Genomic DNA, 12729 nt, shown 5'->3' with positions numbered 1-12729 from the left:
GCTCGAGCGCTGCTGCTGCTGCTGCTGGCACCAACAAAGCCCAGCCCCCTTCCTCCTCTAGGCAGGGCAAGGAGAAGCCAGGAGGAGGGAGGGAGGAGGCGCTAGCGCCGCCACCACGTGAGGGAGAGGGAGGGTGAGAGAAAGAATGCACGCGCTGGCGATCCACGCGGCAATTTCTGGACCATCCGAGGGCAGGATTCAGGCCTGCCAGCCTTAGTTTGCCGACCCATGACTGAGTTCAAAATATTGAACAGGGAATATATCCCATGCACAAACCCTAGAAGTACTGCTGATTTGACTGTTGCACTGATCCAGATATTTATGTGCACTACTTGGATGCCTACAAAGCAGTGGAGGGCAAATAAAGCACCGACCTCAGTCAGCCCCCACCCATACCTGTTTTCTTACTTACAACCTGTTCAGGGGGTGGCACTGTTTTTTCCTCCTAAGTCTCAGATGTTGCCATTGTAGAACTCAGGAGGGAGCAGGATGGGGGAGAAAACTAGAACTGGTCAGCTCTGCCCATCATTGGCTCTGGCGCCATCTACTGTTGGCCTCCCCGCCTTCTGCCCTACCAGGAACAATGGGATCCAGCCACAATTGACACTGATTCATGAGCTTCATTTTGAGCAGTCAGAGATGACATAAAGTTGTGGCTCTGGGGTCCCCATGTTAAGTTGGAGGGCAGAACCTATGGGAGATGGTGTGGGGCCTAGCATCTAATCAGAGTCAAAGACATGCTGAATGGTGGCAGCAATAGTATACAAACCACAGAAAGGGGTGAGGAAATAACGAGCCAGCAACTGTATTAAGAAACATTTTATTAACAAAACGGTAAATTCCACTTGCTTAGCATTTCCAATAATGGATAAATTGGCCTTGCAACAAATAAAAAAAATTGTAAATATCTATCACAGAAAGCACTATAAGGTTAAGGGCTTCTGACCTCTTTTTGATATCTTGGGAATGAATAATTTCACACATTATTTTAGTGTATTGTTAAAAAAAGGCAACACAATACAGTAATAAAAAAACAACCCGAAGCCATCTCATCACAGCACAATCCTAGGCATCTTTACTCAGGAGAAGGTCCATCAATATCAATGGGACTTCACTCCCCGTTAAGGGTGCATAAGATTGCAGCCTTAGTCAAACAAATTAGATTATTATAGAGATGGGATTAATGTATTTGTTATGCATTTTGAAAAGAGAAAATTGTTTTAATATAGCTACTGCAACATTTGATAAATGCAAACACTTCTTTTGTTCGTTATTTAAAAAAATCATAAAATCAACAAGGAAGAACAAGAGTAACTCCCCAGAAAACAGCTTCAAATCACCTTTGCTAGAAATAGCAATCCCCTATCACTTATTACTTAAAGTAACTGTGTTAATTGCTTGGGGGTGAGGGACCAACAATCTGACAAAGTTAGGTGAGTTAACAGAGTCAATACATGAAGTCACAAAAGCACCTCGCCATTCAGCACTGGTGGAAAAGCCCAAGCTTAGAATCTCTATCCCCTTCCACGTGGCCTTACTGCCACGGAAATCCAACACTCATTTATTCACTTATTTTTGGCTTGTTTAACTTTGGATACCAACACCAGATTTCCCCAACGGTTCGTGGCTGTCCTCATTCCTTGTCCTGCCCTCGGCAAAGTTAATTCACAATGGTGGCACATGAGGGGGGTGATTGGACCAACTATTTTTTTCTTATGTTAACTCGAATGCTATGTGTAGCCTTCAGAAATTCACAAGCATCACCAAAAAAAAAATGAAAAGAAAAGTCCTTGACATATACAGCATGAATCAAATCATTTGGCAACTTTTAAGAGCGGCAATACCGTGCCTTTTTAAATTTTCTGACAGTATTGCTGTGTTGAAGACTGAAAGCTCCTCCATTTCCCAGTGTTTCTCCCCAGTGGCAGTGAGCAGCATACAAGAAGATAAGGTGCCTTGCTGGTTAAAGCTAATTTTAAATTCCTTCTTCCTGTCTGTAAAGCGCGAACAGTTCGTACTCATCACAGGAGGCCTTCCAAGATACAGCTGATTCTCTACTGAGCTCATGTCTTTCAGCCTAATATATTCCTCTTGTATCTCTCTCACTAAGTGAGATGTTACACAATGACTTATTGTTGGGAACCCAACAGAGCAGTCGTTTTAATGAAATGAAACCAAGGGTGGTTGGGGGAATGCAGATCTATGGCATAGATCTTTAACCAAAAGGCATTAAATGTTTCCACGCATATCAACTGAAAGAAACTGAAAGTATGTTTATTACCAAACCAATGAACCGGCTGAGCTTAGTAGAAAAGGAAATTTCGCTTTACGATCCAGCTCAGATGAAAGATGGGGATAAAAGTTTTACGGTAACAAAACAGAAGTGGTAAAATAAAAGAACAACTCCTTCGTTTGACAAAAAATATGCAACTAGGAATCTTGTTTTGCATGCAGTTTTTAACCATTTTTGCTTTCCATAACTGAGGGAAGTCTGAGTGAGAGGAGCTAATTTAAAGGCAGACTTCTGAATTCTCCGACCATCCAACACTGTAGTGGTTATATACCAAAAGCCGGGCAAACGCCATATAATGGGAAAAGAGATTTGGACCAAGTATTCCGCAGAATTCAACCTTCACTACCTGCGGGAACAGCCAAAAATACTGGCCAATGATGTCATGTGAACTGGAGTGCAAAGGTCACTTCAATCGCCAGGACTTGTGTGGCGCATAATTTGGGGCGGGGCAAATTCACATGATTTCTGATTGGTTTTGCTGATGTATCCTGGGAGTGGATAGGCAATTGGAGAAGAAAATGTTTATATCTATATATATTTGCTTTCTAAATCCACTTCTTTCATACAAACTACGAAAAACTGAACTGCAACAGAAAAAGAGAGAGAGAGAGAGAAAGACTGTACAGGTTAAGAAGAAAATTAGCTGACTCTTATATACATTCATACACTTTCCCTCGTAGTATATTCACTACACTGTAGGTGAAAACCAAAAGCAAACCGAAAGAAAGAAAGAAAGAAAGAAAGAAAGAAAGAAAGAAAGAATCAGGAGGGGTAAGAAAAATCGTGGCAGTTTCTCATGGCTGCAAAAGTAAACAGAAATGTTGGTTGCTCCAGATGTCTTAAAACATTCTATACCTAGCAACACTTAGAACATTGAGTTTACCAAAAATGGTTGAAGAGCAGATATAGTTTGCATTTTCTATACAACAGGCTAGAAAACATCACTTATCACAGTCCAGAAAGCACATATAGATGTGTTTTTTTAAATATAAACATATGTAATAACATATTAAGCGTGCATGAATTTCCCCCCAATGATTGCATCTATGCCCTCAGGTTTGTTTGTTAGTGGTGTGTGAAAATAAGCCTTATATTTCACTTCTTTTGTTTGTTTATTGTTTTTTTCCGAAAATAAGGCCGCTATACTGTTTTCCTCACAACCAGAAAGGGGCTTTTTTTTTCCTCTTTAAAGTGTTTTCTTCTTCTTTTTTTAAAATGTGGTTTATTCAGAAAAGCCAGCGCTTCGCTTCAAACCAAAGCTCCAGTCGTTGCTTCGTTGCTCTGGGTGGCAAAATTCAGTTTCGAGGTTTCGTTTTGCTCATCGAGCGCTTGTGTAGAACCGCAAAAGTCTTCTCAGGCAATAAGACTAACTTACTCCTCAGAAAAGCGCTAGCACTTTGGCTAAATCCAGACTGATAGGTAGCTTCTTTTTGTGTGTTGTGTGTGTGTGTGTGTGTGTGTGTGTGTGTGTGTGTGTGTGAGAGAGAGAGAGAGAGAGAGAGAGAGATATTTCAACTTTTGTTTGTTTGTTTCAGTTCGTTATATTTTGTGGTGTGCTGGGTGATGTTTTTGCAGTAATACTCCTTGCCTTATGAGTGTGTGGTGGTACCAACATCATCTTCAGAAACATTCCAGCAACGAAAAGACGGCAGAGTAAATGAAAACACTGTGAATGTAAGGGGATTTATTGACTCCTGTTTCAGCGAAACGAGAGTTATGAAATGCTTATTTCATTTTGTTTCCTTCCCTTGGTTCTTTTTTATATTTTTTTAAAAAAGTCTTTCCTTTCTGATTGCATTCCCTGTGTTCCTTTTTCCCGTTTTTTCTTTTTTTTTAAACTTTGTATGTGCTTCATAAAAAGTAAAGTAAATAAGTTTTCGGGTTTTTGTTTTTTTTTAATGTCTCAGATAAAATGAAGACTATTCCTATACAATTGTTCTTTCTCCTCAGCTGTCGGGATCAGACGTAGTACTCCTTATCCTTGTTTTTCTTGTTTTTGTTGGAGCTCTTTGAGCTGTTGGGCTGCTTCTCTTTAATCACAGCCCCGTTGGACTGTGCTGAGTTACTGATGTAGTTTCGACTCTCGTCGACATGATAGGAGCCCTCATCCCGGTTCCTGTACTTATACATGGCATAGAGGAGGATGAGGATGCACAGAGCAGCTGCTGCCACAATCCCAACCACCATGCCAGTAGTGCTGCTGGATTCCCGGACCACTTCGTCTGTACTCGGGTATCCTCCTCGCCCAGGCTTGGTGGGACTCGCTGTAGGTAGATGATGAAAGAAACATTTATACAGGGTAAAGCAGGAACGCATAAATTCAATCTTCATTACGGTCCAGAGACCTAACAAATCATTACAAAGCAATACACAATTCATACAGCCTACCTCCAGGTTAAACAAGCATTTTGTTCAGAACATAGGGATCATTGGTTCTTGCAACCACCGATAAAAACTTTGCCACTGCTAATGTTCTAGCGTTTGTCCGGTCTTCCAATAGGAACCTGACATAGTGAGCCTCTGATTTTCCCGGGAAAGGTACCAGCAAGGGTAATATCAGTTCAGCCCTGGCTTGCTCATATTTTGCACAGTGCAACAAAATATGTTTTATGGAATCGATGTCTTGAGCAGACAAGCAAAGTCTGTCCTGGTAGGGAACTCCTTTCAACCTGCCATCCAACACTGCAGAAAGAAAGACGTTTAGTCTGGCTTTGGTGAAAAGCCTTCGATAATTTGGTACTGTCAGGTTTTTAATGTAGGATGTTAACTTAAAGACATGCCCATATTGTACTCCTACTGCCAGCGGACTACAGACTGCGTGTGATCGAGATCGCAAGTCACTGTGTGCATTATCCCATAATCTTTGCTTTAACATCTTTAGGGCGAAATTAAATTTTACAGCTGTGTATCGCCAGAACTACATTTAACAGATATGGGGGGGGGAGCAATGTTGTCTCCTAGGAAGGATAGTAGGGGTTGAGGTCATCTGCATTGCAGAAGGTTGACCCTTCTGGTCCCTTCCAGCTCTACAAATCTATGACTCTATCCTACAGTTTGCCTAAACTCTAGAGACTGAAGGGATCACATTGACTTTGTCACTGTGTCCATTCACTGGAGCAAACTTCAGCCCATGCCCTTCATCAGAGAAGATTTGCTTTTTAATTCAGACATGTCTATCTACTCAGTAGCAAGACCCTTTGAGTTCAATGCGGTTTACACTCAGGTAAGTGGGTACAGGACGGCAGCCATTGTTCTCAAAACCATAACCCCTGATACTTAGATTTCGACAAAAAAGCTCAAATACTTTTTTGGTTCCATGCCTTTAAGTAACCCGTTTGTCTTCAGAAAGAAAATAGCAGGAATTATCAGGTACAACAACTCACAGAAAGTTAAAATACTCAGATCTACCATCGTGACTTACCAGCATGAGTCAGACTACAAGATAGCCCTTTCTACATGTTCTTACGGCCACAAAGTTGATCCTAGTTCAGGCATAGGCAAACTCTGGCCCTCCAAATATTTGTGACTACAATTCCTATCATCCCTAGCTAACAGGACCAGTGGTCAGGGATGATGGGAACTGTAGTCCCAAACATCTGGAGGGGCAGAGTTTCCCTATGCCTGTCCTAGATGTTTAGTTTTTTTGTTAAGCCTCCACTAAATCTATGGGAATGCCTTTGCCTTTCCTTAGAATAGATATTTAAGGTGAGCTGAACATGCCAAATTTGGCTTAAATGTCGTTAAGAAGTGCAAAAAACCCCTGGGAAATTTTATTAGCCAAACCAAAACTCATTTCTTGGACCAATGTCACTGTTTAATTTTAGCTTTCAGCCAATTTCAGTTGAATTTCCATGCCCCGTCTCTGTATCAGTTCCCCCCAAATGGATGCTTCAGACTGCAGCTCCCACCAGCCACTGCCGATGCAGCTGTGCTAGCTGGGGCTGATGGGAGATGCAGCCCAGAACATCTGGAGGGCTTCAGATGGGGGAGGCTACCCGCCGATGTGCAGAAGAGTCTACTCACATTCAAGCCAACGTGAGTGGAAGGCTCCTGCAGGCCTTCCCCATACAACACAGGCAATGTCAAGAACTGGAAAAAGGATCAACACACAAGGATGCTATGGGCAGGGTTGGCTGTGTGCCACTGCCCCCCACCTACTTACTTTCAGAAGTTGCATGTTCAGGTGGAAGCCTGCACCTGGCCTTTTAAGTTACAATATATTATTTAGGCTATCTGCTTTGTGCTCTGCTGCCTGCTATAATATTGACTATGGCACCTCTTGCAAGCATTCTGCCTCTTAGAATTTTTACTCACCTATTAAGACCCCAGGTTGCTTTTCTCAAATGTGAGAGAATGGGAACATCTATTGTTTTTATGGGGTGAAAGAAGAGCTACCGAAAGAAATAAAAGGCCCACCGAGCAGCAAGGAGTGTATCGTAAAAACAAGGAGCCGAGCTCGTAAAGGCAGTGCTTTCGGTATTTACGCAAGAGTGAAAATGCTGCCCATCCTTTGCAGATGTTAGCACTCAAGTCCCGCTTTTGGGCTTCCCACGGGCATCTGGCTGGCCACTGCGAGAACAGGATACTGGACTAACTCTGGCCTGATCCAGCAAGTCTAGAGAATTCCTGCAAATGCTAGTCTGCAAGGACTATTGGCCAGATTTAGGCCTGAGATCTATAGGGTTACCCCAAATTGTTTTTAAGGTTTAGTCAGATGTTGGTCCCTTCTGGGAAACAACAACAAAACTGATGGGAAGAATAACCAATTAATTAGAAATACTAGCAAGAGGAGTGCAAGGACGTCTGGAATCGAGGGCTAGGGAAAACAGCTGCCCAACATTCAGCTAGGGGGACGTCCACAGAGACACGCACACAAGCCATGGGGTTGCTGTTCTGCTTACAATTTATTTGCCAATGAATCTGGTTCTTTTTTAAAAAAACAAACAACTTAAATTCAGATCCCTATCCTTGTTGATACTGCATCTACCCAAGTAATATTATTTTGCTTCCATTCTATTGTTCTCTTTATCACTTCCGGACCTGCGTTTCTTGTTCTGGAGTTTTGCTCTTTCCACCCACTCTTCTGATCATTATATTCTCCATTTCCACAGTTTTACTGCCTTCCTTGTAATTCTCTCATTTACTATGAACATAGTCTCTCAAACCATTCCTCCTCCCTCCTCCTCTCATCTATCTTTTGACACTCTCGTTTCCTTTTCTTTTGCTGGCTATAATCATTCCCCCGGTGCAGATGTGCTGGCACCATAAAGACGAAGGAAGAGGGCTCTCACATATTGAAGAAAACCGTGTTTTGCTTTGTTTTGTTTTGTGTTTTGTTTTGTTTTGTTTTAGAGACCCATGCTTCTCCCAGACACAAAAACTGAGGGTCCTGAGTGCCTGCTTGGGAGAGATGCCAGTGAGGGAAGATAATACTTTATTTGAAAGAAGCAACAATTCAGCATCTGCATTGAAAGGAATGGTGTAGAATAGCATAACCATTATGTAATTAACAGGAGGCAAGCAGGTGTGGGGGACTCCCTGGTCCTGAATGGGGCAACTGTGCTGGAAGGACCAGGTGCGCAGCCTGGGAGTCATTTTGGACTCACAGCTGTCCATGGAGGTGCAGGTCAATTCTGTGTCCAGGACAGCTGTTTACCAGCTCCATCTGGTATGCAGGCTGAGACCCTACCTGCCAGTAGACTGTCTCACCAGAGTGGTGCATGCTCTGGTTATGTCTTGCTTGGACTACTGCAATGCACTCTATGTGGGGCTACCTTTGAAGGTGACCCGGAAACTATAACTAATCCAGAATGCAGCAGCTAGACTGGTGACTGGGAGCGGCCGCCGAGACCACATAACACCAGTCTTGAAAGACCTACATTGGCTCCCAGTATGTTTCCAAGCACAATTCAAAGTGCTGGTGCTGGCCTTTAAAGCCCTAAATGGCCTTGGTCCAGTATACCTGAAGGAGCATCTCCACCCCCATCATTCTGCCCGGACACTGAGGTCCAGCACCGAAGGCCTTCTGGTGGTTCCCTCACTGTGAGAAGTCAAGTTACAGGGAACCAGGCAGAGGGCCTTCTTGGCAGTGGCACCCACCCTGTGGAACGTCCCCCATCAGATGTCAAAGAAATAAACTATTATCTGACTTTTAGAAGACATCTGAAGGCAGCCCTGTTTAGGGAAGCTTTTAATGTTTGACAGATTACTGTATTTTTATATTTTTTTTGGAAGGTGCCCAGAGTGGCTGGGGAGACCCAGTCAGATGGGCGAGGTATAAATAATCAATTATGATTATTATAATGTAATCAGTAATGCTAAACTGTGCCACAGTGGACAATGAGGAAAGCAACAGTTGGGAGCCAAACTGCAGCAGAATGGAAGCGGCATTGCACGTGATGAACATGGATCAGAATGGAAACTGATGTCTTCTTATATCTGCAGAAGTAGAAGTGGATCCTGCCCCCTCCTACGGAGCATATGCTTTGTTTCAGAGTCCATCTCTAAGCACTTAGAAATAACAATAGGCACCATCCCTCTTCTCTTCCTCCCATTGTATTCACAGTGTTACGTGAAAATTCATCTGAGCTGGATGTGTTTTACAAGAGACAATTCAGTGTAACCGAATAAAGGCTCTTGAGCATATCTGTAGCGGGTGAAAGTGAGGGAGACTTATCAAGCTGAATGTCATTTTGGAAATTAATTTCTGCCCAAGAAAGAATGGAACATGCTGAATGCAAGCAAATTAGGCAAATGCTTGTCCAGCGAGTTTGCTATTAAGGTCTGCTAGAAGTAGAGATTGGGTGTGTGTGCATTGATCTTGTCCCCCCTTTTCGCAGTGGACTGACCCAATCCAATGCTCCCGAATTTGCTTGTGGATACGAAAAGAACTCCCAGTTGCATTATGCTCTTCGGGCTTCGCAATAAAATTTTAGCGTGCCAAAAGTACGCACCAAAAATGTATTTTACATAAAAGAGACATATAGAGCCTGAGTTTTAAAGTGTGTAAACAGAATGTATTTAACATAAAAAGGTTTCCCACAGGCCTGTGAGAACAGGATACTGGACTAGATGGGCCACAGGTCTGTTCTAGCTGGGCTCTTCTTAATGTTCTTATGACTGAGCAACAGGCTGAAATGTGAATGGAACTAGCAGCCCAGCTCATCCCTAGCTAAATGACACCTTCCAGCTTCCTTTTGCAGTCTACTGAGGTCTCAGGCATGAAACTGAACAATCTTATTTTGAGCCCAAGTAGTTCCCCCACACCAGTCCCATTATTAAACCTGCTGACATTATTTCATTTTAAGCATCTTCTCACAATTATCTCACTCCATCTGTCTAAACAAGACAGAATCACTTAATTAACCACAAGTTTTCCTGGCGTCCACAGAGTAGCTGTTTGTAATTTGAGCTGTGCGGGGGCTGAGGCAAAAATTGTGATGTTTTGTTTCATTAAATGCCTTTTCACAAATTATATTCACTGATATTATATCAGTACCTGCTGCATTTGCCAGTAGTTCCAGGGGCTGCTTTTGCCACATGACTGTCTCTATGCCTATCTCTTAAGGAGGGTGACACTACCAATGGTCAGTAGCCATGAGCATAGAAGTCCACTCACCTTATATCTGGTGGGTGGCATTGCGGACAGGCAGCTGGGACTCAGTGATTTCCTGGACAAGGGGGAAGGAGGCAAGCCGCCGCTCCCCTGTGTCACAGCCGAACGTGCCAGCAGTGCCGTGGGACCGCGCCAGCCAATTAGCTGGCAAAGTGGGCATCCCACGGGCAATTTAATCCTGCCATGGCCAGCCAGCACATTGGGTAAGCCTTTGTTGTTGCCTTAGCCTGCCCCTCCTCAGTAAGGGTATCCTGTTAAAGGGGTCTGTGGTGTGACCTACTGTCTGAAGCCTGGGCATGGACTAGGGCCATGCCACAGCTCCTATGGGAACCCCTCAGGGTGCCCCTATTTGATGTAAGTCATAGGGCACCCCCTAGCAGTGGTTTACCCTTCAGTGGACTCCCTGCAGATGGGCAGGAGTCAATGTATAGCCTGGCTCACCCCAATGCCTAAGCCAAACTGCTCACATCTGTAACCAATGAAGTTGTGGCCTATTTGAACCCATAAACCAAAATATTCAGCGTCAGTGTGTTTTATTGTTCTTCTGGGAACTTTGTGGCTCTGGTGCCTTGGCACACAATCAGAGAATCATAGAATTGGAGAGCTGGAAGGGACCCCAAGCATCATCTAGTCTAACCCCCTGCAATGTAGGAATCTCAACTAAAACATCCAACGTAGGCTTAAAAACCTCCAAGAAGAGAGAGTCCACCTTCTGAGGGAAACCATTCTCTCGCCAAACCTATGTTCTACCTCTGCTGTCACTGGTAGTATTCCTGAATGATAGTTCTAGGAATGGCAAGTGGCGAGAGCACTGTTGGCAACCAGATCAACCAAAAGCGATGGCAAACCACAGCTACAGGATAACAACCACAAGAACAAGTGCTTTATGGAGACTTCATGCAGCCTCTGTGCAAACACAAATCAGGTTGATGGCACGATCGACACTTCAGATATACACTGTGGCTGTGCACCAGATTTGGCCAAGGCCCAAAACTCGAGCCAAATCGGGCCTATTTGGAGGAATCTGAACTTTGGTTGACTCCGGTTGAGACAGACCCAGATCACTACAGGTTGGGTTGAGATGCCCAGATCAATCTGTGGCTGTCAGGGGGCAAGGTGTGAGTGGCAAGCATGAATGAGGAAAAGGAACTGCAAAAAGGAGGGATATACTAGGTGGCTGTGGGGTGAGTTGGTGGTCAACCTTTCCTGCCAGTCTTCCCCTCCTTCCTGCCCCCTGAAGCACCACCAAACAGGACTGTATTCCTGTATTTACTAGCTCTGCAGTGCTGGGCACCCACCAACAAAGTTTATTTTTAAACTCTATTTTAACTGCATGACAAAAGAAGATTTTTTTTAAAAAAAAATACTTTAAAACTCTTAACCCAGCTGTCCTCTATTGCTTTGGGAACAGATCTGGGATGGGGCAGGTGATTCACAGGGTGGTACAGGTCGAATTAACCTGATCTGGGGGCCACAGATTGAGGCTACAGGGTGGATGTGGGGAGGCTGTGTACAACCTTAAAACATCACACACACACACACACACACACACACACTGTAGCCATCAAGTCGTCAAGGATGTGCAAACGTAGCTTGTGGTTAAAACAGCTCATAGGGTGCTCAGATTCATTTTACAGGTCTGAATTTCTTTTTGCATGTGGTTTCTCTCTCACCATTTTGCCTGAGGAATATAAGGAGTATTCTTGCTTTAGCAAGAATGCCAATAAATACCTGCAAAAATGTTTCTGGCAGTTCCTTGGTTTCCTTGGAGGAGGGAAGCTTTCTGACATTTAAACTGGGGTTTTTTTTTATGCTGCAGACACAGGCCATGAAAAGTGCACTTCCTGCCCTCAAAATACTTATTGCCTGCCAAGCTTCCCCACAGCAGCCCAACAGATATTGAACTGTGTCTGTGAACATCTCTTTACTACTCCAGAAAACACACTGTAGTCCATTACTGTACTCCTGCATGCTGGAAAGGAACTCAAACAATGCTAGGAGCCTATTTCATTGCCCAGGAAACAGCCGATGAAGTGCTGAGAACCATTTGGGTTCACTAGATTGAAGGCCATAAAGTGGAGAGGCTGGAAATTCTTAAGACAGAGGGAACCACCTGAAAATAATGAAGCTGCCTTTATGGCGGCATGGATGGCTTGGCAGAGAGAAAGGAGAGGACCATAAAATGGTATTTTTCATCCCATTGTCAGGAGTCAACTAGTCATCCTGTCTTCCACTGGCCCCTTTTGAAACGATCCATAAGGTGGGTATATATTGTGCTTGCCTTCATTAAGAGATAAAGGTAAAAGGTAAAGGTACCCCTGCCCGTATGGGCCAGTCGTGTCCGACTCTAGGGTTGTGCGCCCATCTCACTTAAGAGGCCGAGGGCCAGCGCTGTCCGGAGACACTTCCGGGTCACGTGGCCAGCATGACAAAGCTGCCTCTGGCGAGCCAGCGCAGCACACGGAAACGCCGTTTACCTTCCCACCAGTAAGCGGTCCCTATTTATCTACTTGCACCCGGGGGCGCTTTCGAACTGCTAGGTTGGCAGGCGCTGGGACTGAGCAACGGGAGCGCACCCCGCCACAGGGATTCGAACCGCCGACCTTTCGATCGGCAAGCCCTAGGCGCTGATGCTTTTACCCACAGCGCCACCTGCGTCCCCTCATTAAGAGATACCCCCTCCTTTTAACACCTTCCTGAATTGTATCCTATACCACAGTAGATGGGATTGATTTTTATATTCCTTTTGTTATTGCCACTATGAAATAACTTGTCCGGAACTATCACAATTGGCTACAGTTCTCCTGTGCTCATTAGAGAG

General features: G+C 44.2%; 1 protein-coding gene and 1 long non-coding RNA gene across 38 annotated transcripts in view; one reads left to right on the top strand and one right to left on the bottom strand.

Annotated features, from left to right (window-relative positions):
• LOC307211992 overlaps nucleotides 1-12729 on the top strand; it is a 964702-nt gene that overhangs the window by 268939 nt on the left and 683034 nt on the right. The window lies entirely within an intron of this gene.
• The window catches only part of NRXN1 (neurexin 1), a 1023765-nt gene continuing 1011840 nt past the window's right edge, over nucleotides 805-12729 (bottom strand). For all 37 annotated transcript variants that reach the window (XM_079968418.1, XM_079968429.1, XM_079968424.1 and 34 more), the window contains one exon: nucleotides 805-4557. In XM_079968418.1, the coding sequence (XP_079824544.1) occupies nucleotides 4253-4557 (305 nt within the window). In that variant the 3' untranslated portion in view covers nucleotides 805-4252. The remainder of the gene's footprint in view (nucleotides 4558-12729) is intronic.

This window comes from Podarcis cretensis, assembly GCF_951804945.1.
Source record: "Podarcis cretensis genome assembly, chromosome: 3".
Taxonomy (NCBI): domain Eukaryota; kingdom Metazoa; phylum Chordata; class Lepidosauria; order Squamata; family Lacertidae; genus Podarcis; species Podarcis cretensis.
The sequence above is the reverse complement of the archived record's forward strand: the minus strand, read 5'-3'. Positions and strand labels throughout refer to the sequence as shown.